Source organism: Yarrowia lipolytica, chromosome 1F, assembly GCF_001761485.1.
Source record: "Yarrowia lipolytica chromosome 1F, complete sequence".
Lineage (NCBI taxonomy): Eukaryota > Fungi > Ascomycota > Dipodascomycetes > Dipodascales > Yarrowia > Yarrowia lipolytica.
The window spans coordinates 614,641-641,376 of NC_090775.1; the positions used below are offsets into that span (position 1 = coordinate 614,641).

At 48.8% G+C, this 26,736-nt stretch overlaps 10 protein-coding genes and 2 pseudogenes across 10 annotated transcripts; 4 read left to right on the forward strand and 8 right to left on the reverse strand.

The window, feature by feature from the left end:
* Positions 1-1,846: 1,846 nt before the first annotated feature.
* Positions 1,847-2,113, reverse strand: YALI1_F06164g (Misc non-coding; annotated as a pseudogene).
* Positions 2,114-3,823: 1,710 nt separating this feature from the next.
* Positions 3,824-5,119, reverse strand: YALI1_F06197g (uncharacterized protein; the record flags this gene model as incomplete). The annotated part of the gene is made up of 1 exon (XM_504978.4): positions 3,824-5,119. The coding sequence occupies one exon, from the start codon at positions 5,117-5,119 to the stop codon at positions 3,824-3,826; it is 1,296 nt and encodes a 431-aa protein (XP_504978.3).
* A 52-nt stretch (positions 5,120-5,171) lies between these two features.
* On the forward strand, positions 5,172-5,799 carry YALI1_F06198g (uncharacterized protein; the record flags this gene model as incomplete). The annotated part of the gene is made up of 2 exons (XM_068283255.1): positions 5,172-5,512; positions 5,556-5,799. The coding sequence occupies 2 exons, from the start codon at positions 5,172-5,174 to the stop codon at positions 5,797-5,799; spliced, it is 585 nt and encodes a 194-aa protein (XP_068139356.1).
* Positions 5,800-8,947: 3,148 nt separating this feature from the next.
* YALI1_F06236g (uncharacterized protein) lies at positions 8,948-9,605 on the reverse strand (the record flags this gene model as incomplete). The annotated part of the gene is made up of 2 exons (XM_504979.3): positions 8,948-9,009; positions 9,443-9,605. The coding sequence occupies 2 exons, from the start codon at positions 9,603-9,605 to the stop codon at positions 8,948-8,950; spliced, it is 225 nt and encodes a 74-aa protein (XP_504979.1).
* Positions 9,606-9,841: 236 nt separating this feature from the next.
* YALI1_F06244g (Compare to YALI0F04114g, Misc non-coding, gnl|GLV|YALI0F04114g [Yarrowia lipolytica] similar to uniprot|P07255 Saccharomyces cerevisiae YDL067C COX9 Cytochrome c oxidase subunit 7A [Precursor]) lies at positions 9,842-10,736 on the forward strand (annotated as a pseudogene).
* A 913-nt stretch (positions 10,737-11,649) lies between these two features.
* Positions 11,650-13,575, forward strand: YALI1_F06262g (uncharacterized protein; the record flags this gene model as incomplete). The annotated part of the gene is made up of 1 exon (XM_504980.3): positions 11,650-13,575. One exon carries the CDS (start codon positions 11,650-11,652, stop codon positions 13,573-13,575), a length of 1,926 nt encoding a protein of 641 aa, XP_504980.1.
* Positions 13,576-13,818: 243 nt separating this feature from the next.
* On the reverse strand, positions 13,819-14,289 carry YALI1_F06289g (uncharacterized protein; the record flags this gene model as incomplete). The annotated part of the gene is made up of 1 exon (XM_068283256.1): positions 13,819-14,289. One exon carries the CDS (start codon positions 14,287-14,289, stop codon positions 13,819-13,821), a length of 471 nt encoding a protein of 156 aa, XP_068139357.1.
* Positions 14,290-15,404: 1,115 nt separating this feature from the next.
* YALI1_F06312g (uncharacterized protein) lies at positions 15,405-17,161 on the reverse strand (the record flags this gene model as incomplete). Its single annotated transcript, XM_504981.3, has 2 exons — positions 15,405-16,635; positions 17,091-17,161. The coding sequence occupies 2 exons, from the start codon at positions 17,159-17,161 to the stop codon at positions 15,405-15,407; spliced, it is 1,302 nt and encodes a 433-aa protein (XP_504981.3).
* A 670-nt stretch (positions 17,162-17,831) lies between these two features.
* Positions 17,832-20,498, reverse strand: YALI1_F06351g (uncharacterized protein; the record flags this gene model as incomplete). The annotated part of the gene is made up of 1 exon (XM_504982.3): positions 17,832-20,498. One exon carries the CDS (start codon positions 20,496-20,498, stop codon positions 17,832-17,834), a length of 2,667 nt encoding a protein of 888 aa, XP_504982.3.
* A 171-nt stretch (positions 20,499-20,669) lies between these two features.
* On the reverse strand, positions 20,670-22,440 carry YALI1_F06353g (uncharacterized protein; the record flags this gene model as incomplete). The annotated part of the gene is made up of 5 exons (XM_068283257.1): positions 20,670-20,725; positions 20,768-20,815; positions 21,370-21,409; positions 21,466-21,538; positions 22,379-22,440. 5 exons carry the CDS (start codon positions 22,438-22,440, stop codon positions 20,670-20,672), a joined length of 279 nt encoding a protein of 92 aa, XP_068139358.1.
* Positions 22,441-24,713: 2,273 nt separating this feature from the next.
* On the forward strand, positions 24,714-26,120 carry YALI1_F06393g (uncharacterized protein; the record flags this gene model as incomplete). The annotated part of the gene is made up of 1 exon (XM_504983.3): positions 24,714-26,120. One exon carries the CDS (start codon positions 24,714-24,716, stop codon positions 26,118-26,120), a length of 1,407 nt encoding a protein of 468 aa, XP_504983.1.
* Positions 26,121-26,137: 17 nt separating this feature from the next.
* YALI1_F06410g (uncharacterized protein) lies at positions 26,138-26,442 on the reverse strand (the record flags this gene model as incomplete). Its single annotated transcript, XM_068283258.1, has 2 exons — positions 26,138-26,393; positions 26,438-26,442. The coding sequence occupies 2 exons, from the start codon at positions 26,440-26,442 to the stop codon at positions 26,138-26,140; spliced, it is 261 nt and encodes an 86-aa protein (XP_068139359.1).
* Positions 26,443-26,736: the final 294 nt, after the last annotated feature.

The following is a 26,736-nucleotide window of genomic DNA, read 5'->3' on the forward strand; positions in this document are numbered from 1 at the left end:
ATGGTGAAAGTGTTGAAGGACTATTATTCAACTCTACCCAGACAATTTCTAAACTAATATATAAATTGGTATACTATTGTCATACAGATATGTAGAGTATTCCCGGATTTTATTCGCGTACGATAAGTAACTGTAGTTAGAATATTAGTTAGGACTCAATAAACTGTTAATAATACTTGAAAAGAGACATTCTTGTATATGCAGGAATAAAAGATCGGAGTCACGTGACAGATACTACGCCCTAAATCAAATCAGAGTCACATGATCACTATCACCTCCAATTGCTACAAGTACAGGTAGTATTCAAAGAGTACAATGTTGTACATACTATTTCTATGATAGATACAAGACATGAATGGAGTGCAACGCAGGCTGGTTTTGAGTCACGTGAGAGGTCACGTGAAATTTCCCCATAACTCAAGCTCTCCCCATACCGTGTCCGTTTGGGGCACATCACTCCGCTGAGCTGTCACCCCAAGTCAACAGCAGCCCGCGCAACCAGTACTTTGCAGTTCCAGTATCACGTTTCCGGAACGTTCTGATCACGTGATTTTCTTCTCTCCACCTCATTGTGATCACATAAATCATTGCCTTCCTTCTCCCTGTTTCTCACACAACTCATCGTTGTCTTCACCTCCGCCACTATTGTTCGTGGGATCTCTCCCTCTTTTTTGCCGGTCCAAGTCGCAGCTGACTAATCATCGCCAAAGCGGCAGTAGAGGTCACGTGGATGATGAAAATGAGCACCAGTGTGTAGATGATTGTTCGTTGCATGTTGAATGGAGTTGGAGTGGTTTGCGGGGGTTTTGTCGGATTCTTTTTCGGATTTTGTTTCGGGGGTGTGTCGAATTTTGTCGAATTTTGTCGAATTTTGTCGGATTTTGTCGGATTTTGTCGGAATCTGTGTCGGATTTTGTATCGGAATCTGTGTCGGAATCTGTGTCAGAATCTGTGTCGGAATCTTTCTGTTTGTGTAACTGGCTGATTCTGTCAGGATCTGTATGTCTGTTTCTGTGGACTGAGGGATATATGGTGTTGTTATAGTAGTGGGATTTTCGACTGTATCGCGTGCAAAAAATTAGGGTTAAACCGTTATCTAAGCGAAACTTTATATCTGTACTATGAAAGTCACGTGAATAATGGTGTTACGTAAGCGAAAAGTTGACCATTTAATCACAGGTCATTTCCTGAAATTGTCATCGGAATCAAGACAACTCCAATGACAAATTGATGCTGTAGAATGTGAAGAATAACCATTAGAAAGAAAAAATATCAAAAATTGATGTTGGTTGTAGAGTTGAAGAATAGCCATTAGAATAAAAAGATATCTGTTTGACCAAGCCATTAATAGCACCATTAGAACCCTCTCATTCGGCTCGTCCTTCCGGTATGGTGTTTGGAGTGCCCCGATTAGTTTCAGGTGGCGAATCTTCACTTTTGGCGTACCTGTTCTATGGGTACAATACTTGTAGTAATAAGTGACAATATCAAGTTTAAAATCACGTGAGACAATCACAGGCTCGATTTCTGGACTTTTACGAACTACTGTACAAGTACAGTTTCCATTGAGGCTCAGCTACAAGTCCAAGTACAGTATGTACAGCATCTCAGTTGAAGATGTATATTTGGGGGTTTCTCGAAAGATTCAGAACCGCGCAATAATACAATGTTTGGTAATACTTGTTTTTCTATATACTGATAGTTGTACCAAATTATTCATTTCTGTTGCCAGCTTACGTTGAAAAGATCTATTGTAGAAGTTCAAGTATGTACGAGTATTCGCAGCAGAGTATACACATGGGCTGAACAGGCGACCTCACCTACAAGAACGGTCCCCCAGACGTGTTGTTGAAGGTAATACCCGGTCGGGTAACACCTGGTCCTTTCCTCACATAGTGATGAGAGAATCCAGTTTGGTTGTAGACGAGATATCCATCTTGTAGATAGTTTTATTCACTCTCATCTAGAATCTCTCATCTAGAATCTCTTTCTGGTAAATAAGCAAGCACACGCCAGAAGGGTGTTTGCTATTATCGGAACGTGGTGTCCCTAGAAGAGAGTTGTAAGTGGCTACATTAACTATATCTAATCAATAATACTTATGATCTTAATACATGTTAGTATCGTGCATGCCCCCTGCAGCATGTATGCGTATAGATGGCGTAAACTGCATACAACGTGCATATATATGCACCTGTTTCCCCACATTGGTTTAACTGCTGAGGCGGCAGTCTGTGCTCTTAACTTCTTAGATACTCCTCTCTTCTCATCCGACCTCTTGGAGTTGACCCGAAACAAACACAAACGACTCAGACCGAGAGACTCAGGCACAGACGTGACACAGGCAGAAACAGAGGCATAAAGACGGTTGGAAGACAGAAACAGAGACATAAATATCGCTTGGAACACGGTTGGTTTGTGTCTCCGATGGCGTTACTATTCGTGTCTCCGTCTGAATCGCTGTTTATGTCACGCCTCTGTCTGTGTCTCGCCTGTCTGTGCCACGTCTCTGTCCGTACAACTTGCCACCCCGTTTTCGTCATCTGGGCTCCCTCCATTTATCCCGCGACGGTGTCTGCGCCCATCACTTTTCGATTACTTCCGTCGTTGGGTTCGTCTTTTGGTCTGTCGTCACTACCACTCTCGTTATCTCATCTCAATTCCAGCACTTTACCTCATACTGCGGCTGTTGTTTCACAACCGTGTGCTAATATCTTGACCCTTTGTAAAACTCAGCCTCCTGCGCGACAGCGGCCTCGTCACTAATTCCGCTCAAACCAATTACCCCGTTCGGGTCACTTCTCTCTAATCTCTTACCTACAGGGCCCTTACGGCGGACCCAACGCTTTGTCACGGCTTCAGCGCATCGTATCTTTGTTTGTTGGTGGGATGGGTAGACGGCGGTTCAAAGCAGTATAGAATGGAGGTGGTGTGGAGGCGGATATGGTGATGGTGAAGCGAGTACTTGGACCGTCCTAGTTACATGAGCACTGTGATGAAACTATGTGTCCACTGGCATATTTCACCCCCCCCCTCCAGATCCGTCGACAGGATCGCAACCAGTAATACAGCTTTCGAGAATCCTTATCCAGCCACGAATCTTCAGAGTAATTTCAATGCGTCGTCAGGTTGGATCTCTGTCTTCGCTCATGACACTGTCCGCAACTACCAAACTGTGCAAGGGGCTCACTCACCTACCGAATCACCACGACCCAGTGTCATTTCTTTGGTACTCAGTCCAGTCTCTACTCTGCTTAGCATCGACTCTATCAGTTCATTTCAAGGGCGACTGTCACGCTGACTTACAGTCTTCGTCTACCTTGTACTTGACTGCTTCTGAGGTGGACTTCCCTGTGCGAGTATTGATTTCCAGGGTCCACGGTCCGGCGGCTCTAGTCGTCGATTCACAGAGGCTCACAATGTCTAGTCTAGGTCGATTCCTGTCATTGAACTGTCATTGGAACATCCCCCCCCCCCCCCCCTCAAACACAGACTTTTCTGTTGGGTCTCCCCTTTAACTGCTGATTTCTCTGCGCCTGTACTGGCCAACGCACATGTCTAGACACTGTGGATGTGCTGCTTATCTTTGGCTTTCGACGTTCAACAATTTGATAGATCTCTACATTGACATTCGGCCCTTCTCCGGCACTCACTCAGGCGATGCGGTCAACGTTTGGCACCTGCGATACTTGACTATGGTGGAACTACGATACTTGGCTACTGTACGCCTCTACGTTCGTGACGATGTCTACATTTGTACTCTCTCCGACGTCCTACGATCGTGCGGTTGTGTCGCATAAATCATTAATATAAACATTTTCCCCTAAGCCAGGTCCTTCTTCAGTCTGTTGGCCACAGCGTCGATAAACTCCTCGGTCAGCACATACGAGGATCGGTCGGTCTTGCCACCGGCCAGAGCCAGATCCTTGGTCATAATGCCGTCCTTGTCAACAGTGTCGACGGTGGCCTTCTCGAGAGCCTCGGCAAACTTGGTCACCTCAGGGGTCTCGTCGAGAATGCCTCGCTGGATGAGGCCTCGGGTCCAGGCGAAGATGGAGGCAATGGAGTTGGTAGAGGTCTCCTTGCCCTGCTGGTGCTGTCGGTAGTGTCGAGTCACGGTGCCGTGGGCGGCCTCGGACTCAAAGGTCTTTCCGTCGGGGGTGACGAGAACAGAGGTCATGAGACCGAGAGAGCCAAAGCCCTGGGCAACAATGTCGGACTGCACGTCTCCGTCGTAGTTCTTGAGGGCCATGATGAAGCCTCCCTTAGACTTGATCATCTGGGCGACCATGTCATCAATGAGTCGGTGCTCGTACCAAATGCCGGCAGCATCAAACTTATCCTTGTACTCCTTGTCGTAAATCTCCTGGAAAATGTCCTTGAATCGGCCGTCGTACTTCTTAAGGATGGTGTTCTTGGTAGACATGTACAGGGGCAGCTTCTTCTGCAGAGCCAGGTTGAATGAAGAGTAGGCAAAGCCGGTGATGGACTCGTCAGTGTTGTACATGGCCATGGCGACACCAGGGGCGTCGTAGGTGTACACCTTGATGACCTGCTCGTCGCCTCCGTTAGCGGGCTTGAAGTTAAGAGTCAGCTCACCGGCGCCGGGGATGACGGCATCCTGGGCCTTGTACTGGTCGCCGTGGGCGTGTCGACCAATGATGATAGGCTCCTTCCATCCGGGCACAAGCCGGGGGACGGCGGGAATGACAATGGGCTCTCGGAAAACAGTACCGCCGAGAATGTTTCGGATGGTACCGTTGGGCGACAGCCACATCTTCTTGAGGCCAAACTCCTTGACTCGGGCCTCGTCGGGGGTGATGGTGGCGCACTTGACACCGACCTGGTACTTCTTGATGGCCTCGGCGGCGTCAATGGTCACCTGGTCGTTAGTCTGGTCTCGGTACTCGATGCCCAGATCGTAGTACTTAAGATCAATGTCGAGATAGGGCAGAATGAGCTTGTCCTTGATGGACTTCCAGATGATTCGGGTCATCTCATCACCATCGAGCTCGACAATGGGGTTCTTGACCTTGATCTTGGTGGACAGGCCTCGAGTAGCGGTGGTGGACATGGTTTTAGAAAGGGCTAGCAGCCGGGTGGTAGCTGGAGTTAGCATGGCTGGCAAGGGAGGGTCTGTGGGGGTTCAACGTGGGGTTGCATGGTGTTATATGTGCGAAGAAGAGTCACCAGAAAGTTTCATCCAAAGCTTAACCTTGCTGGGAATGCCGCGATCGCACCGGCCGGTGGTAGGGTTAGGGTTAAGGCTTTGGGATGGGGCGAGGGTTTCAGGCGGGGCTAGGGCAGGGCTAGTGCAGGCAGGCAAGGGTAGGGTTGACGCAGGACTACAGCGAGCAGGTCCGGCTCGGAGCCGATACTCCACACGAGCCGTCATTCAAACCTACCAAATCACGCCGCACCTCTCCACAGATGACAAATCAGTGTGTACCAAACTTGGTGCTCCAACGTCTTTGCTGGACATTGGGAGACACAACATGCACTGTGTGACACGGTGAATATGAGACGCAGGAATTGACACAGTGACGGGAGAGGAGTTCCGAGAGACGCCGGTGGGTGACTAATCAGACATTGGCTAATCAGATGGTGACTAATCTGCGGGGAAGCAGCACAGATTATGCCATTGAAACTGGATTATTAACCACGCTGACTGGACCCCAATTGGTGCTCGCTCCTGGGCCACTAAAAAGGCCCCTTTTTCGGGTTTATTTTTTCTTGCGGATCACTCGGTCAAACTGTGCGTCTTACAGGTCGGAGCTGCATCCTAACATGCACCAATAACCGGAGTCTAGAGGTCCATCGGGACAGACGCGGAGCTCCCGAACAATGACGACAGCGAAGAAATAATCAAGAAAATGGGGCGCAGTAGGCCAATTTCATCGGCAAATATCGTTTTTTCGCCAAAATTCGGTCGGAAATTGTCCAAGTAACGACATTGCGAATGTTGTGCCCATCACGCTGCCAAAGTCGTGCCCATCACATAACAAAGTCGTGCCCATTACACTGCCAAAGTCGTGCCCATCATGTAGGCCAAATCGCACCACTTTGTCCCTGTCGTGCCCATCACACGACTCGTGTCACCCCACAACATTGCCTATCCTATGTCACTCCACAACAGTGTTTCTTGTCATGGGTAAAATTGAACTCGAATCGCATTCAAATAACATGATACAAACAGTCCCTTCTCATCCACTCACAGCTCCAGCTGCGCTGTCGCTGTGCATTCATACTCACGGTCTGAAATTTTCGTAGTCACACAAGAATATCGCCTAGCAATATTCGGATCCGATGTGGAGAAAGCCTAAGGACACACCCTCTATATATACCTGCTGTCTAGCGTCGGTGACAAGTGTAATGTAATATAGGCTTGGTTGGGAGGAAGGGAGGCGCACAACCTTATTTGGCGAGAGCGAGCAATACCACGACAGAGCAAGTATCGTGAGGGCGGCCTTGGGATGGGGTCACGTGACCGTACCCGACGGCTTCGGTGCCTCGTAATTGCGGCTAAGCCATTCTCTTCTCTTTCGTTGCTTACTAATCTGTTCTGATCCCTGGCCACGCTTCTGAATCAGCTACTCATAACTCATAACACTCCAGAAATTAAACTTTGGCGGAACTTTTCGGATAACCCGAGCGCCGGGGTGCAGGGTGACGCCAGTCCACAGAGCGCCCACAGACACGTACAGCGGTCGAGCGCGGTTATCTGATGACATTTGAGGCGTGAGTCATCCATGGTTCGAAATTTCTAGGTTAGGGCTGTATTTTGGAGAGATGTTAGGGCTGTGGGGGAGCGACGGGTTAGGGGCATTATCCGGAGTTTTCCGTTATTCCGATTAGAGTTGGACTAGCACAAAGACAAATTATCCGTGTCAGACACACGGCGCCCTAACCTGGGCGAAATATAGACCCTAACCCTGAAACAGGAACCCCCCACATTAGCGGAGTTAACGAGCCCGCTCCACAGCTTATGGGGAGACGTGAAGGTGGAAAATTGGCCGGGTAAAATTGAGGCTTAGAATAGCTAGAGGACAATTGGCTAGGGGTTAAGTCCAGGGCAAGTGGTTTGGGCTTGGGGGATCCCCTGTTCAATTCATTTCTGCTACCCTTCCAGACCCGGATCTGCAATTATGCTTTTTGTTGGGATTTTGCCTTTCCAGGCATGTATATACGAACCCCAAATATAAGCAGGATGATTGGCAGCTGGGAGAGTTCGGGTTTAGCAGTTATCGATTATGTAAGTGCAACGTGAAGAGATTGCGTAATACTTATGTAATGCAATTGAGGTCGGGTGATTATCCATGTCCATCCGCTTTTGCCGTTTATGGTGGGGTCATCCTTCCCGCAGTTATACACTACAGTATTTGTACTACTTGTAGCTCAAAGCATCGCGCTAGATTCAACAGACTAATCACGACATGGGTATTACTTTGGTAGTGTTGTTTGCATTACATTGGTGGTGTTGGGGAATCACTTCGGTGGTGTGGTGGCATTACATTGGTGATGTAGTGGCATCACAATGGTCTTAGGAGTAACACCATGGTTGTGGTCTCCCCATTAGCCATGTCGCGCCCATCATTAACCATGTCACTCGTATGTAAAAAATGTCCAATGCTAATCCGTATTTTCTGCAGATCACATGACAATCGTTTGCCGTTAGGTACAGTACTTCATAAAACCAATTTTCCGACAGGGCCGAGTCGGAGCCGACACCGACACTTCCTCTCACCCGGCTTATCTGACACTATCTCTCATGCCATCACATCATCTGTGTAATCCGACGGATACATCCGGAACGAGGAAAGTTTCATTTTTCAAAATTGAGTTTGGGCGCATTGCTGTGAATGAGAAAATGATGACGAACGTAGAGAAGTCGTCATTCACGTGATTGAATTACGTAATCACGTATATGCCCCAGTCAGATATAACTGTTGTTGCATTCAGCAGCTTTCCCAATTTACTAACTCTCTCCGTATTTTCTCGAATTTCCTCCACCTACTCAGCCGGATAAATCGGGTTAATTCTGAATCAATGAGCAACATACCTTAGGTAAGAGTTGCTCGGGATTAACGAACAGTCCCCCCACCCTCCATTATATAGATCAATTGCTCAATAGCCACGTGACTTCACGTGACTGGATTGCTCACTCCATGCGTGCTCTGAAACATCGATAGAGTTCTTAAAAGTAGTAACATGTGCGGCTTGAACACTAAATGTGCGGTTTACCTAAATGGACCCGGATTGGCTACATCGTGCTTAGTAATGGATTATTAAGCGCAAAATTTTTGTGGCGGTGTAAATGTGGCTGGTGTGGCGTGTTGCGGGATATTTATACGGGGGTGGAGTGATTGTGGAAAAAGAAAAGGAGGTGATAATTGAAATTTTGAGTTGATTGGTGGGTCGTTTTAGGGGAAATAAGAGCGGATTGGTGAGAAATTGTGTGTTTATGTTTTTGAGAAGAAGTTGAGAAGTTCGTAGAGTGGGGAATGGTCGGGGTAGGAACTAAATGACGGGACCGTTGTACTCACAAGACTCTGGAGAGTCCATTGATGGTATTATTTTTTTCCGGGAGATTGCTTTTTCGACTATTTAGTCGTACTCCATTATACCAGCCGTTCCTTCATATCAGTCATAACATGTTAATGTGATGCCTGCGACATGCTAAAAGTACAAGTATCGGTACAAGTACAATAGTGTGATGTCGATAGTGATAGTGTAATGCCATTACATGGTGGATGCCGTGACCGTGACACCCGCGACGTGGCCGGTGTAATGACCTTACATGGTGGATGAAGTGGTCATGTCGCGTGCCGATGACTTCGCTCATGTCGTAGGCGCTCTCTACATTGCTGAACTACAGTCTCTCAATTCATACAATAGGTCGAGCAGAACTCTTTCATCGTCAGGTTAAATTTACATGCAATCAATGCGACTAGCCTCGGGCTCGCTTGTTGTGGACGTACACAATGCCGAAGGGGGCAAGGAATCCAGCAACTGGGTTAGTATAGTACGGAGCAAAAGGTCTGAGCTGATATATCGGACTGTGCACGGCCATGGGGTATCACACCAGCCATTTCGTGGGTTACTTGGACCATGTCATGCTCTTTACATTCACCATCCAGATCATGACTGGGAAAATGAATGTCGTGGGCATTACCTTCCGAATAGTGGTGGCCCCATCCGTCTCGTCGTGGGCACAAAAACTCGGTGTGGTGGGCACATGCATCTCGTCGCGGGCCCCGTGTGGTCATCACATACACCTCGTCGTGGGTACGACATTGGCCATGTGGTGACCACATTGGGTTTTCAATTTGGCACGAAATCATCTAGAATTGTCGTCCAGAGACCGTTGAAGCGGCGCAACGCAGCTATGTCGCCGTCTCACGCATCTCCGACACCTGCGGTGCCGGCTGGATGTAGTACTCACGGAAGAAACCAAAATGCAGGAAGGCGTAGGGGATCTTTCGGTTGTGGACCTTGAAGGGCAGGTTATGGTAAGGGCCCTCGGGGTAGTGGACAGATCGCACCTTGGTGGTGGAGAAGTTTCGCTTGGCCACGGTGTTGGCGGATCGGACGGTAGCTCGGAACATGATTGCAAGGGTCGTGTCGTGAGGTGTAATGGAGTGCGTTGTGAGCGACACAGAAAGGGTGGTGGGAGGTTTGAAAAATAAAGTTATGGCATGACTTGTCTTTGCTGCAAAATGATTGGCCGTGGCAAGGCAGAAAACCTTAATATCGGGGGTTACCCGGCCCACCAACAGCCAATCCACCACCCCATTTTTACATCACCACTGTTGCTTCTACACCCTACACAAAACCACACAAAATGGCTGCCCCTATTGCTCCTATTGTCGGCTCTCTCAAGCGACGAATCTTTTTCGATATTACCACTGGTGAGTAACGCGATGCGGATATGACGACCTTCAATGTGGTCGAGACACACCCGAGATGGTCAGAACACACTCGGTGTGATTCCACGGCAAGAGTCGTGTAACGGCGATAATACCCGATGTGGTGGCCGCGATCAGGGCCATGTGGTGCATTACAAGAGCCGTGTGACGCTCGTGTAATACACTCTACACTGCCTTTCCACCAACATACTAACCCAGGTCTGAGTAAGTACTTACACGATATCCGAGTGAATGAACGACAGAGAACGACAGATGAATGGTAGATGGACGACGGAAGGAACGAGATTATGCGACAGATTTTGGACATGGCTGAGGTGACAGTGCGTGCCTTTGGATGACTGGATGCTTTGGACACTCTGGAGGTGAGGACGACAGTAGCCTAGTATGGGACAACATGTGCCCAGCAATGGTACGACAGGCGGCTAGTAATCGGACGACACGTGTACCATGTCTTGGGAGGAGAAGAGATTTTTGATCTGCGTCATCCGATCTGTCAGCAATGGTAGATCTGTGATTGGTCAAGTCCCAGAACCCGACAGTGGATTGCTAGAGAAGTCATTGAGTCGTCAGACGCGTTCATTCGAATTTTCAGAGTCGTCATAGAGTCGTCACAGGCGCCATTTCGTCACAGGCCAGTTCGAATCATCATCTCACTCATCACCAAGCAAAGCGAGGTGATAAGTACGAAATACTAACACAGCCCTTGGATTCTCCGCCGGTGCCCTCTGGTGGTTTGGTTACCACAAGCCCACCGTTGCTGCCAAGGATGCTTGGTACGCCGCCCGTGAGCAGGAGAAGAACAACCAGTAGACTGCATAATATATGACATATTGATAAGAAACGACGAGCGTAATCTTAGTAATCTTAGTAATCTTAGTAATCTTAGTAATCTTAGAGTGTACGTCAGTAGAAGCGCGAAATGAGGAGATTTGTGAATGGAAATGGGTTCATTCGATAACCAGGGAGTGGACTAGTTATTTCTGATTTTCCACAGCTTCTTTCTAGTCCAAGTTGTGTGCATGTTTTAATGTTCACTAAAATGTTTGTTTTTGTTGACGAATTTTGTCGAACTTAGTTAACATTGATTGGAGCGTTAATGGCAACCCCAAAACTACTCCAAACAAATAATGTGGGATTAAAAATGATGCCCGAATCAAACTAAATCCGATCCCATTGTCCAAATTTTCTCTCCAATTCCCTGTCAAAAGATCTTGGTAATTTTCGGCAATCTTTATTTTTTTTAAAAAAAAAAAGAAAAAAAAAGTCATCATAATCCAACTACTCCTCCAGTTTTGGTCATATTTATATAAATACTATACCATTGTGTAGCCCCTAAAGAAATCAACCAATAGTACTTCTCAATTTCATCCAAAGTTATTTTCAAGAATTATTTTTAATTTTTTAATTTTTTAAATAAAAACCTCCCTTTTTTATTATTATTCTAATGATTCCTCAAATTAAACTTTCCACATGCATATACTCACCTCCTCAACCATGGTAATGTACACATCACCACTCCCACATTTCCACAAACCAAACGGCTCCAATCAGCCAGGTCCTTTGCATATATCTCTTCTGCTGACGTAAACGACATCTCTGTGGTCGGCTTATTAAGCAATTGACGTCTTACTAATCTCAAACGACCAAAATCCGTCGTCAAGACCGCCCTCAAAATCACCATCAATATCACCATCAAAACCGCCGTCAAAACTGCCGCCCCATCATGTCCTCGCTATCGACTCTCCTAGATATTCTGGACTCGGTCCGCGGCAAAAAATACCTCATTCTGGACCGGTGTTTGGCGACGCAGATTTCGCTTTTGTGTCCGTTCTCAGTGCTGACTGAGCACGGCGTGGACAAAATATTCTGGCTGCAGGACGAGGAGTCGCTGCCAAGCAACGACGTGGCGGTTCTGAACGGCGCCAAGATCGCCTACATTGTTGCGTCACGTGACCCGCGCAGCGGGGCGATGTTGGCCAAGCACCAGCGGTCGGTGGCGGCCAATGTGGAGACCCACGTGATCAGCGTTCCGCGGTCGCTTTCGTTGGAGGCTCTTCACCTCGATGTGTTCTATCATTCGTGGGACATTCCATATGTGGCATTGGATCCTGATCTGTATACGTTGGGGCTGGGAGTTGTGGATCACGTGCCGCTGCTGACGCGGGAGGCGAAGCAGACGTTTCCGGGCGCGACTCCCGATTATGTCAGCGTGGAGCTGGCATCGCGGGCTCTGTTTGCACTCCAGCAGCAGTTTGGGTTTGCGGGGCGGCTGTTAGCCCGCGGCAACGAGTCGTCGATGAGTCAACAGATCATTCGGCAGCTGCAGCGGCTCAAGGACGATTTCGAGGTCGAGGCCGCTACTTCCGGGTCACGTGAGGCGCAGTTTCTGCTGACCAACGACGCGCTGTTGGTTGGCGAAAAGGTGGAGCAGATCATTCTCATTGATCGCCAAGACGATCCTCTGACGCCGCTTTTGAGTCAATTGACCTATTCTGGCCTTATTGACGAGTTCTGGGGGCTTTCCGAGAACGGAAAAGTTGAAATTGAAGAGTTGATCCCATCCCAGGTTACCGCATCCTCGTCTTCTTCGGCCCCGGTGTCTCAAATGTTTCTCAACGATACCCTATATCGGGATTTGCGAGACATCAACTTTTCCTCGGTGGGGTCTCGTTTGAACGCCTGCGCCACCTCTTTGCAGTCCGACTATGGCGAGAGACACAAGGCCAAGACGGTGAGTGAGATCAAGTCGTTTGTGGGGCGTCTTTCCGGACTCACAGATCTCCACACCAACCTCAAGCTCCACACCCATCTGTCAGAGCTCATTATGAAACGGCTTCAGAAACCAGAGTTCAACCGGGTGTTGGAGATCCAGCAGAACCTGGTCGCCGACTCAATGGACTTGACCAAGTTGCACAACATGTTGCAGGACTTGATTGGAGGCAACGCCGAGCTCGACACGGTGCTCCGACTGCTCTCGATCGAGTCTCTGGTGAACGGCGGTATCAAGGAAAAGACCCTGACGTCCATCAAGAAGGAAATCTGCCAGACGTATGGATACCAACATTTTCTCACATTCCAGAATCTCCAGAAAATGGGACTGGTGGTCCCCAAACAAAACACCTCTTACTTTGGCTACAATGCCAAATCCCAGGACTTTGCGCTCTCCACCTTCTCGGCAAACTTCTCCGCGCTCTCCAAATCTCTGGGCGTCATCTCGGACCAACAACAGGAGGTGGATGAGACCGATATCGCCTCCAGCTACTCGGGATACGCGCCCATTTCTGTTCGCACCGTCCAGTGCGTTGTAGACAAGAAAAGCGTAATTTCCAGAGCAACAAAACAACAACTGGAGACGTACGAAAAGACGGGGGGCTGGGCAGGCGCGACGGAACTATTGCCAGGACTGCCGCTCATCGATTACAGCTACACCGATACCGCCAAGGACGGGAAAGAGGAAAACGAAAAGAAGGTGAAAAACTTTCTGTCCCGTGACTTTGTCAAGAAGAAGACGTTTGTGTTTTTTATTGGCGGGGTCACGTGGGCCGAGATTAGCGCTCTGAGACTGTTGGGCAAGAGTGTCAAGACGGAATTGGTGGTGGTGGCCACGGGCGTGATCAATGGTAATGACTTGGTCAAGCCGGCTTATTAATGGCGTGGCAAAACCGGATGTTGCGAGTCATACACCAACTGGTGTGAGCCCTTCACCTCCTCCCCATCCGTCCTCCTCCCCCCTCTCTCTCTCTCTCACCACCTACAGCCTATCTGTATAATGTCTAAATAATGAATAATGAATCACGATTTTACCATCACGTGAAATCCCAAAAATGGCGTCAACTCATCATACTTTGCATTTTACTGGTATTTTTCGGGTCACGTGACTAGTAACTCACAATCACGTGACGAGTAATTCGCAATCTCGTGACTCGTCCGCGGTTGCACGGGCGAAAAAAGTACTTAGACTCTTACACCACTCTTTATTGCGAATCGGAAAAGACACAAAACTGTCGCAGAGATACCAACTGACACAAAAGATAACCAGCTGACTCAGCAGATATGAGAGCTGACTCAGACTGATGACTACACGGTGTGTATGTGTTGCGGGAATTGTTCTGGAGCAATTGCTGACAAGGGGTCTACCAGGTGTGACAGAGATGGTATATTTGGATGTACCGAGACGCCACGTCACCTGAGACTGACTGAATGTCACCAGATACTGACTTGATATCACCAGATACTGACTTGATATCACCAGATACTGACTTGATGTCTCCAGACACTGACTTGTTGCCACCAATGGTGGTTCCGTGGTATTGCCACTACTGTTGTGGTATTGCGGCAGATGATTCCGTTCATAATTAGGCATGTTCTCCGTGTCCACGATGCTTGGATATCTCCCCTGTTACTCACCTCATGATACTTGCCGCACCACTCGACTCATCACACTCCTCCCAGCCGTTGGCCATAGGTTCAAAGAGCCTCCTTCGTTTGGTATATATGAGTGTCTCCAAGACATACTAGATATACCTGACTTCATCAACTCTTCTTCACCTGCCACTTTTCTCCCATGTTCCTCGTGCCACCAGGCACTAAGTATCATCCATTGAAATCACCATTCACCCACTTGGGCACTCGCTCTCTATGGTTTCGAAATCACTCCCAGAAACACGCTGATGGACTCCGTACGGTCTCCAGAACAAGCATTGATGTGGATCGATAGAAAACTAATGCTTGAGGGCAGCAGCGAAGGCGTGAGGGAGTTATAGATGGCTTTCTTTGGGAGGCTCTCAGTGTGATGTTGATTACAGTACTGACTGCGATACTGACTATGGTGCTGGAAGGAAGCTTGAGCTCTCGTCAGGTGCTACTGTCAGACAGTCCACGACCTCGCATTTCTCCTCCACACTGCCGGTGGGCTTGCCATTATCACCGCGCACTTGGTGCTGCCCATTGGCGACGCTTCCCGGAGAGCCGACTTGATCTTCCGGGCGTTAGTGTGGCCGACATTCTTCGCAGCTCACTCCTCTGAAGCTGCTCTTGTGAGTCTCTGTGCACAGCTCCATGAGGAGGATGCTATCCGCGGCTCGTGTATTCTCCTCATGGACACCATGGATGCGGTCAATGTCTGTCTCGATTGTTTGTTGCAGCCCTGCTAAAAACCTCAGTCTACAATACGCACACACATGTGTCCCACGCGCACGACTGGTTTCTGACTACAAGTGCGTTCACACATTGCTACGGAAGATGATCCTATTAAATAAGTGATGCGGTTGGCGGAGTCAATTGGCGATACAACTGACGTATCGCCACCACCGACGGGGGTAATGCATTTGACGGTTGTATATCACCACTACCGACGACAGCTCGGGCATCTCGCAGAGCACCTCCAGCTCATTTCGTGTTTCGTTCGCACGACAGTACTAATATGCTTTCTCAACACCCATTAAAAAAGTTGAGCGGCTCGCGCTGCTCACCAACTCTTTATTCGACATCCACAACCAACCTTAGGCTAAACGGCAATGCCTCGTCAGTCACCGTCACCTCTTCCTCACCCACCAACTCTCCAACCAGCTTGACGAGATTCCCCCTGGTCATCTCCTCCAGCTCCTTGGGCGACGCCATGTATAGACTCTTGGAGGCCGTTCGCAGCGACGGGTTCTTGACCTTGGTGGCGGGATTCTCCTTGAGGCGCTCGATGAGGTTCTCCAGCGTCGTGCTCTTGGGCACGGCCAGCCGCAGCACCTGCACGCCACACACCGGGCAATCGGGCCGCTTCTGGTGCTGAAATGTGTACGTGTACACGGAGTTGTTGCCCGAGTACATCATGTAGTTGTTGAGGAACGGTACGCACGTGGTGGCGACCTTGAACGCCTCGTTGCAGCTGGAGGCCGCAATGATGGCGTTGGTGGATGCAATGGCCGGAATGATGTTTTTGATCACGCCCTGGGTGAGCTGGTAGGTGACTCCTTCGATGCCAAATTGCTCCGCCCGCGCGCGCGCCTGCTCGAAGATCCACGTCACGTCCTCGACGTCATCGTTGTCGGCCTTGCGGTCAAAGTGTTTAGGCCACTCGAGCACGCTGGCCCATTCGATGCAGTGCTCCGGGAGCCTGGGGGTGTTTGCGATGGTGCACATGGGAAACGTGGTTTGGGGCGTCAGCATGTCCAGCGAGCACTCGTAGCAGGAGGTGATGGTGGGCAGAATGACTCGCGACTGGCCCTTGAAGCCTTCGGTACCACCGTCGATCAGCGGCTTGAGGGTCTCAGGAGAGTCGCCCACCAGCCCCACGAGCGTGGCGTTGATCCAGCGCCGCGCCTCGATGGAGTCCAGGCCGCAGACAACGAGGGTGAACTGCATGTAGAAGTCGTTGTCAAAGTCCTGGATTTTGCCAAAGTGCGGCGTCACGTGCACGCCGGCGACTCGGCGGTTGATGAACTCTGCGGCGACCTCCGACTTTGGCTTGCCCACGTCCGACGGCCGGAACAGGAACTGCCGGTTCAGATTGCTGATGTCGATGGTGTCCATGTCGATCACGTGGATCTTTTTAAACCCAGAGAGGGCGAGGTTTTTGAGAATCTCGCAGCCGAGACCGCCAGCGCCAATCACGAGGATGGACATGTCTGCCAGCGCGGTGATCACGTCCGGCGACGGCGCAAACTCCTCGTCCGAGAACGGGCCGGACGTTGTGAGAACGGGAGAGATGGAGTATGGGCTGTGTTAGCAAGGGAGTCAGGGTACAGACAACGAGGCGAGCAACATAGGTCTGGGAATGGTGCACAACATGCCAAGTCATACGTCGTCACGACTAGCACAGACAATATGATAACGTCATGCCCCACATCGCCACCCCAAGCCGTAACTATGGAAATGACAGAGCACCAGCGATACCATTGTCACGTGACCAGATATATCGCCGTGGACGTGTGTGTATGTGTGTGTGTGTGTGTGTGTGACAATTGCTCGCTGTTTGTGGCACACAATACACTTGGGTCCTGGATCCTGGCTGGCTTCCGGTCTGTCAAAGTCGTGGGGTCGCGGGGCCGCGGAGTCGCGGGAGTTTCTGGACCACGGGACTTGCTGGATCACGTGACCTTGTCATGTCGCACATGTTTGTGTATCATTCGCGGTTACATGACCTCGTCTCAGTGTGTCTTTGCTCATACTCACTTTCTCACGGCAGTCATTGTTGAGAATAAGTTAGGGAGACTGGTCCAGATCTGATCATGCAGCTCATGCATTCTACATGTGGGGTTGTGGGGGATGTGTGTTCGATTCTGGGTTGTGTATTAGGGAATTAAAATATTAGAAAAATGATAAGAAATATAGAAATATAAATATAGAAATATAGAAATATAAATATAGAAAAATAATAAAATAAAAATAGAAATATAAAAATATTAAAAAAATAGAAATATAAAAATATAGAAATATAGAAATATAGAAATAAAATAAAAAATAGAAATAGAAAAAATAGAAATAGAAAAAATAGAAATATAAAAAATAGAAATATAAAAAAAAACAGAAATATAAAAAAAGAGAAATGTAAAAAAATAGAAATATAAAAAAAAAAACAAAAAAAAAGATTGAAAGAAAAAAAGGGTATTGATAGCTTGTAGATACGGACTCGAGGAAAATGTCTATCAGTTTTAGTCACACAAAAATCACGTGACACGCTAATTAAATAGATCTTGTCATCGTTCGTGGTTACATGATTCCTGTTGCACTACCGACTTATCGTGTCGTCCCCATTACCGCCAACATGTGTCGAAAATACGTCCATGTGGTGCCAACTACAAAGGCCACATCCCAATGCCATGCCTCTACAAAGACCCAACAATGTCGCCAATGTCATTTCCCCCGACGCTGGTCATACACAAATAATCAATCACATACATAATCCTTCGCTCGCTACTCTTCCACAGGAGAAGGCTCCACGTTCCAAATTCCCTCGGCATAGTCTCGAATGGCTCGGTCGGAGCTGAAGAAACCCATTCGAGACACGCTGACAATGCTCTTTCGAGCCCACTCCTTGGTGTCCTTAAAGTCGTGGTTGATGGTATGTTGGGCCTCGAGATAGGCGTCAAAGTCGTCAGAAACCAGGTAGTAGTCCCCACCGTACTTGATGGAATGGAGCAATGAGGTGTAGATCTCGGGGTCGCCCAGAGCGCCGGACTGGATGAAATCAAACACCTGCTGCAACTTCTTGCCCACCTGGACTCCGCCATATTTGTGCTTGTGACGAATGTCCTCGACCTCGTCGGCGAGATGACCAAACAGGTAAATGTTGTCTTCACCAATCTCCCGGGTGATTTCGACGTTGGCGCCGTCGACCGTGCCGATGATGAGTCCACCATTGAGCACAAACTTCATGTTGGAGGTGCCGGAGGCCTCGGTACCGGCAGTGGAAATGTGCTCCGAAATGTCTGACGCCGGAATGATAATTTCGGCCTTGGACACGTTGTAGTCCTCGACAAACACCACCTTGAGCGAGTCGAACATGTCGGGGTCATTGTTGACCACCTTGCCCACGTCGTTGATGAGCTTGATGATGGTTTTGGCCATGTAGTAACCGGGCGCGGACTTACCGCCGAAGAGAGAAACTCGGGGAGTCATCTTGCGTCTTTCTTCGGGCGACATTTGCTTGAGCTCCACGTACCGGTGGATCACACCGAGGATGTTGAGTTGCTGGCGCTTGTACTCGTGGATTCGCTTGACCTGGATGTCAAACAGATGGTCCGGGTTGAGAACCACGCCGGACTGGCTCTTGACCAGCGCCGCAAGCTTCTCCTTGCGCTTGTGCTTCACCAGCATCCACTGACGCTGGAAATCCTCGTCGTCAGCAAACTTCTCCAGATGTCGCAATTCCGACAGGTCCTTGACAAACCCGGAGCCAATCTTGGAGGCAATGAGATCCGACAGCTCGGGGTTGGCCTGGTGCAGCCATCGTCGGGGAGTGATTCCGTTAGTGACGTTGATGAACTTGTCGCCGCCGTAAACAGCCACAAAGTCCTTGAAAATCGTCTTCTTGATGAGATCGGAATGCAGCTCGGCCACGCCGTTGACCTTGTGCGAGCCAATGATGGCGAGGTAGGCCATTCGTGCCTGCTGGGGCTGTGACTCCTCGATAATCGACACCCTGGACAGAAGCTCCCGGTCGTTGGGGAACTTGGCCTCGACCTCTTGGAGGAAATACAAGTTGATGTCGTAGATAATTTCCAGGTGACGGGGAAGCAGGTTCTCCAGCATGGGAACAGGCCACTTTTCCAGCGCCTCGGGGAGAACTGTGTGGTTGGTGTAGCCAAACGTCTCAACCACCAGGTCCCACGCCTCCTTCCACGGCAGCTGCTCGAGATCCACAAAGATTCGCTGCAGCTCCACAATCGCCAGAGTGGGGTGGGTGTCGTTGAGCTGGATGGCAATCTGCTCGGGGAACTCACGCCAAGGCCGCTTGCTCTTCTTGAACCGACGCACAATGTCGTTCAGTGACGCCGCCACCCACAGATACTGCTGCTTGAGCCGCAACTCCTTGCCGGAGTCAAAGTTGTCGTTGGGATACAGCACGGCGGAAATCGTCTCGGCACGCTGCTGCTCGGATACGGAGTTGATGTAGTCTCCGGCGTTGAACTTGGCGAAATCAAACTCCTGGGCGGGCTTGGAGCTCCACAGCCGCAGGTTGTTGACGTTGGCGGTGCCGTAGCCGGGCACAGGGAAGTCGCTTGCCACCGCTCGCACCACGTCGCCGCCCTCCCAGCACCGTCGGTGAACGCCCTCGTCATCGGTGTAGTGCCGAACATAGCCGTAGAACATAATGTCGACGGAGATTTCGTTTCGGGGGATCTCCCACGACGAGCCGTAGGTCAACCAGTAGTCGGGTTGCTCCACTTGGTAGCCGTCGATGATCTTCTGCTTGAAAATGCCGTACTCGTATCGTAGACCGTAGCCCCATCCGGGGTAGTTTTCCGACGCCAGCGAGTCGACAAAACAGGCGGCCAGACGGCCCAGGCCGCCGTTGCCGAGAGCAGCGTCGGGCTCCTGTTCAATCAGATCCTCGAGCCGGAAACCAAAGTCCTTGACACCCTCTCGGGCATATTGCTTGGTCCGGGTGTTGAGCATGGCATTGTCCAGAGCCCGGCCCATGAGAAACTCCAGAGAAAGATAGTAGACCCGCTTGGTGTCGGTCAGAGTGTGCTTCTGCTGGGTTCTGTTCCAAGCCACCACCAGACGGTCTCGGACGGCTTGAGAGGCGGCCTGGTAAGCGGCCAGATCGTCACAATTGTAGAGAGATCGGGCCAGGGACGTCTCCACATGACGAACAAACTCCTGTTGGAACTCTTGCTTGTCGCCGAATTCACCTAGCGAGAACTTTTTCCAGATCTGACGGCTCTCCAGCGGAATGGTGTTGTCAATGTGCTCAATCTGTCGCTGTGTGAACCCAGTGAAGGTTCGTCGGTGACGGTTGAGCGGCTGGATGGGCGATTCCTGGCCCATCATTCGCTCGTGCGAGGGCGAACGCGACCGCAGAAACGGGTCCGAGCCGGCTCCAGCTCGGTACGAGGTTCGTTGGTCTTGGGACATAATAGGGTCACAAGAGCTATGTCAGAGTCACAGAACCTATGTCGGGGGTCACAGATGTTGTGCTGGGGTCACGGAACTTGTGTCGGGGATTACGGAACCAATGTCGGGGGTCACGGAATCAATGTCGGGGGGTCACAAGGAAAATGTCGTGACTCAAATTAACAGTAGAATTTAACTGTTCCTGTCACTATCACTGTCGCTGTCGCTGTCGCTGTCGCTGTCGCTGTCTGTGTTAGTGGTGGTCGTTCTGTTGCCCATCCAATACTCACTTTTTCTGTTTTTTTGTTGTTGTTTTTTATGTAACAGCCTTCTGATTGCTGTCGTGTTGAAGCTGTCGAGTTGAAGTGGTGTTTTTTACAAATATCCAGACACCTTCCCCTCTTATATGTCCTTTCCCACTAACCACAAGGTCGTTGAGGTGGTGCAAAAATAAGGTTTCTAGTTGCTATCTTGCATAAAAGAAGTAAGCATTGAACCTAGACTATCTCAACCGATTCAAGAGCAATTGGAAAGATAAACGCACAGTGGGACTCTCCTCAATCACGTGATCACATTCATATAATAATATTCCACAATATATCTCTACAACCTCGATTTTCGCACTGCCGTCGGATTTGACACCCCCTCAGATGGGCCCAGAATTGGTCTGAACTTTATTATTTAGAAACTCAATTGTAAACCTTATTTTACCCTTTTTGTAAAAAGCCTAAAACTTCTCGAGTATTAAGGTTCGGAGCCACGCTAGACCAGAGCATCCTCAATTCTCTCAAACGTCCTGAAAAAACCTCAAACTAAACGCCAAACTAGTCTTAATCTCTCATTTTTTGACCCGGAAACCCCCTCAGGTATTTTTAAGCTATTGTCAACCCACAATGTCTGTTTTCCGTCTTTATGCACGCGGCCAGAATCAGCTGAGCCCAATGACGTAGGTTCAGACAAGGAACAATGCTAGAGACGGAAAACGCACACTCGATAGAACTGCCATTTTGGGAACAATGCCATTGTCAGACCGGCCCCGCCTGGGTCCGGAGACCTTGGTCCTGATGGGGGGGCGGGTTTCGGTCCCGTGACTTGACTTGACGGGGCGTCCCGCGGGGCGCCCAATTCGCAGTTTCGAAGACGTGTGCTGATCCAGTCTCGCTCCTCGCGGGGCTCTCTTTAAAGTGCTCGTATTCTGTCGTACCTCGGCTCGACGAGATGAGTCTTTAAAATTGAGGCTAACTTGGCGCTGAGTAAGCAGATTCAAATGCTGAAACTACAGACATGTTCATGGGATCGCGACGAACGCAGGCATGTGCTTTTTTTGCCAATATATCTAGTATTCACCCAATTGTCTTGACTCTTCCTCATTCAACAACTTCCGGGTAACAAATTCAAAAGCAAGCATATTGCAACCCAGTTCTGGTAATCGGAACAGAATCGGGCTTCCTAAAGCGGCAGAGAGCAGCCGAGCGAAGATGCCGAATACGGTCATGATTTAGGCACAAGTATCGGCGGTTGGTCCTCATAACCTCGCTCATAACCTCTCGTAACCGTACTCAGAACCGTACTCAGAACTGTACTCATAACCGTACTCAGAACCGTACAGTGCTGTACTCATAACCTTCCCGCAACCTTTTCCATAACCTTACTCGTACTAATAACGCACTCTTAACCTGTGGTGGAAGCAGCCGGCTCGGAAATTCAGTGGCAGAAAAAGCACCGACTCTCCGACCCATGTGGCCCTTCGGTGCATATCGGCCCACATGCTCTTCCATCAGATAACTTTACGGCCGGCATGCGGCTCAAAACCAGGTTGGGCCGCCAGGTGTGACACGTGACAAGTCACGTGATTACCTATCTAAGCGTTATTATCTCTGGGAATGGAATGTGTGTCTCACTTGAGAGCATAGTTTCCGTGGACCCGCACGTATAGAGGAGAGTTTCCGGTCACGTGATGCATGGGTGGATGGATGGCGTATATTACGGGTGTCACGTGGCCATACGTAGTATGAGTGTCACGTGATCTTGCGGATGACATGATGTCTCATCGGCTTTTTTCTTGTTTTCTGCCAAACAAGAGAGAAAGCATATATCGGTCAAAAATACATCGAGAAGTCTCGCGATTGGTATTGCCGTATTTGTCTCTGTTACACCATCCTTCTGGCACTACCCACAAGCTCATATCTCTCACCGTTCGTAAACTATGAGGAGATTTTCAAATCACCCCATACCGACCGTCAGAATTAGGCCAATGGCACTAATTGGTGTCTCAGAAAACAACCCAGGGCAAGATTAGCGCTGGACCGGCCGAGCCTTGTGATCCATTTCTGTATGATGAGGCCCGATACGATGAGGTGATGGTACTGTGTATACTTGTAGAAAGAGTTGTGGACTGATAAGCAGCAGAAATGTGATGGAAAATGGTTTCTTTTTGCGACAATTGTTAGCCGAGAAGATTATTGGGTAGACAGGGAACAATTTGGAGGTATTTCTGAGTCTCTGGAAGGTGATTTGGGGCATATTGTCCATCTATTTTTTATCCGGTCTACAGAATTATAGAAGTGGTTCGCATTAGTAATTAAAGATGACCATTTAGTAATCAAAGATGGAAATTCGATTCCCTCGAGTCGCGTGAATACAGCAGTGTGATTTATATGATTGGGGAATCCTCAGAACTGAAACTATTAAAAAATCATGTAAAAATCCATAAAATACCCAACTCACTCAGTTTTCATTCTAGGTGGATTTTGAAAAAAACAAATGGTTTCAGAGGAGCCATTTTATCTTTTTTAGCAACTTTTCAGGTCTCTCTAGCTTTTATTTGAGTCCCTGACGTGGTCATTTTTTTGTGATATGAAAAAATGTTTGAAGATTAAACCGAGAATGCAGCAGAAAGGAAGTTGTACAATGGAGATCATAATCTGAATCGTTGTGGGTCAAATATTCCGTGTGACTTTTTTCATCTCATTCAGATATCTCTGGGGGATTCTGAGTGGCATCGAATACTACGGTATTCTTCAACATCTTTGAGAAGACCAAGAGATGTTAAACAATTACCAAAAGATGTTCATCCTGGTATATCAGCCACGGGGGTTTGATTTCCATCTGTTTCAAGCAAATATGTTTGATATTTGGATAATTATATTAAATATATTATATATATATATAATTTTCCACAACTTCAATCAATGGTCACAAAAAAAAAAAAGAAAAAAAAAAGAAAAAACAAGATCAAATTCGAAATTTGAAAAGGGAAAAATACATTTCAAATTAAGATTATCTTTTTGGCACCAAAAATCAGCAAATTTTGCTTCAAATTCGTCGTTTTGGCACCTTTTTTCAACCACTTCCATTTCTCCGTTTTTCATCCCCAAATTTAACCTCGGCCCCTATTCTTGGTCCAAGCTAATGCAGAACAGAACCGGGGAACAGCCGCGCAACCACGACTTGCGTCACGTGATGGGACCAGAAGTGACTAGCTTCCATTTTCTGAGACAGTCACATGCCAAGAATCTCCATCTGACCAGTCACTCCGACCAGTAACTCTGACCAGTCACTCCGAGCAGTCACTCCGAGCAGTCAGTTTCGACCGGTCGAACAACCCGATATATATAACCCTAACCCTTAATATGCATACATTAGCCACATTTGCTGTTGAAGTGGGGCGGAAACCGTCAATGTTGAAAACTTGATTTTATGTGGTTATAAGGGTATAAAAATGGAGCCATTGATGCGCTCTATCCAATGGTGTTAATTATATTTCAATATCTCGACTTTGTCACATTCTAGAGTGATTCTAAAGTTTGGTCGGATTTAGCGTTTTTTAAAAAAGTATTCACAGATTTTGAAAACAAAATACCAAATATACAAACATAATATTGTTACATTCGCCCGATCCTACTGATTCCAAAGACATCAATATCATAATTGTCATACCATTTTTTCAACCACAAGAAAAGATTTATTCCTCAAATCACAAGCGAATCAAACTTTAAAATCCACAAAGATAAACCCATCACAAATCCGCCAAAAATGAAGATATCTGAAATCTGAGAAATCAACGCCGTTCGCAGCCGTCGCTTGCCAGTGGATTTCTTTTTTTCGAAATTCCCCGAGCTCAATTGAACCTTTTCCACTCATCTGAAATAAAGTTAACCTTTCTGACAAGTTTGAAAACCCACAATCTTATCTATCTCATCTTCTTCATCTGTCATTCACAACCGGCTGCAAAAAATGCGTTGGACCAACATGCTGCTGCTGGCCTCGGCGGCTGTGGCGGAAAGCACGTTCTGGGTGTCTCCGTCGGCCGAGCAAAACTGTGTCGGCATCTACGCCGGCTCAGAAGAGTCCCCCGCCTCCATCTCCGTCTACACCCCCAAATTGGACAACTCGTCGGTCATAAACTTCATGGGCCACGAGGGCTGGATGGCACTGGCCATCTACAAGTATGAAGATCTGCCCTTCATCGGTGACATGGGCCGCAAGGAGTGGGGCTACAAGTACCACTGCAACAGTATGAACGTGCAGTACAAGCTGTGCACCCACGACGAGATTGGGCAGTATATCGTGAAGCAGAACTACACCGGCAACACGATTTTCACCACCAAAGTCGACCTGCTGGAAGATACCACCTTCAATTATACCGTCAACGAGACGGGGCTGTACTGCGTGACGGCCCATCCCAATAATGAGATGAACAAGTTCATGAGCACCGTCACGGTAAAGGATGGCAACGGGCAACTGTCAGGTTATGACTACAACAAGTTGGCGTACCACGGAGTCATGAGTGGGCTGTGGGCGGCGACTCTGATTGGATACTTGGTGCTGTGTTTCTTGCGAAAGAATCTTCTGCCGGTCCACAAACGCCTCCTGGCCCTGATTGCCGTCAATCTCGCCGTCTCCCTGCTCTGGACCATCTACAACGCCATCTACAACGCCCAGGGACCCACATCGTTCGTCAAGACCCTCGTTGTCATCTCCGCGGTCATCTCCGCCCTCAGATGGGCCCTGTCAATGTGGCTGGCGCTGTATGTGGCCCACGGAATGCACTACTTTTCCACGCCGCTGATCCAGAGCGCGAAAAAGAAGGCGGTGGCGGTAACTGCGACCTTCTGGGTGTTTGAATCCATCGTCGCCTCCATGTTCTATCTCATCGGCATGGTCCAGGGCACCTATGTCCGAATGGCCATTGGCGCCTGCCTGTGTTTTGTGCTCTACTCCACCCTCTACATTTTCTACAATATCTACTCCTGGATGAACCACACCCAAAAGAGCTATATTGACGAAAACATGAGCGTGCAGATTGACCAGATTTCCAAGCTGCGGGCCGTCTACCTGGCCTTCTTGCTCCTCTTTGCCTTCATGGTCCTGTTCAACATCATGGTCCTCCTGCGAGGAAGCATTGTCGGTAGTACTCTCAACCTCATTCAGACGACCAATATCGCCTGGGTCAATGAGTGGAAGTACCGGTGGTTTTTTGTGCACGACTGGATCGAGCTCGCCAACTTGCTCGTCGTCCTAGCGGCCCTGTGGGTCCTGAGACCATCTCGATACTTTAACCAGATGATGGACGGCAGTGGCCAGATTAGCCAGAAGGACTACGACGAGTTTGAGCTCGACGAATATGACGAGGGTGTTTGAGTGGCATACCCAGTGATTCACTGATGAACGAAAAGTAAATAATAGATTATTAGCAGCGCGTGGGCGAGGGAAGGAGCGGAGCGATTGTCAGACACTGTGAGTGACAAGAGCGAGAGCAAAAGCAGCAACTTCCCGGCATTGTAGACAGGCAAGAGCAGCAAGCCCGACGCCGTAGGTTCCCTCTCCCCTGACTCCGAGAACACTGAGATCGACTCCAGAGACTGTGAGGCCACGCCAGTCTCGTTAGCTAGACACAGACAACGTGTGTACAGACTGCTTGTACGGTCAGCAGGCAGTTTCCGGTTCAACTACAGCACGGCATCGTGACGTACAGTGCAGGGCAACGAGAGATTGAGCAGCTGAAAATCCGGAGGCTGAATGTCTGCATACAGAATTGGACCCATCCATAGGTGGTGAGAGGGCAAGACTGTCACAAACCATTGAAGACACGAGAATGGTGTTCTCATATCAGCACCCTCGCCGCTGCCCTAGGACTCCGATGCAGCATTGGACTCGTAGACGTACCAGATACCAGTCTTCGACTTTGCATCTGCGTCGCAAATCGAAATCTACTGCACAAAGCTTTTTTTTTTTTTTTTTTTTTTTTTTTTTTTTT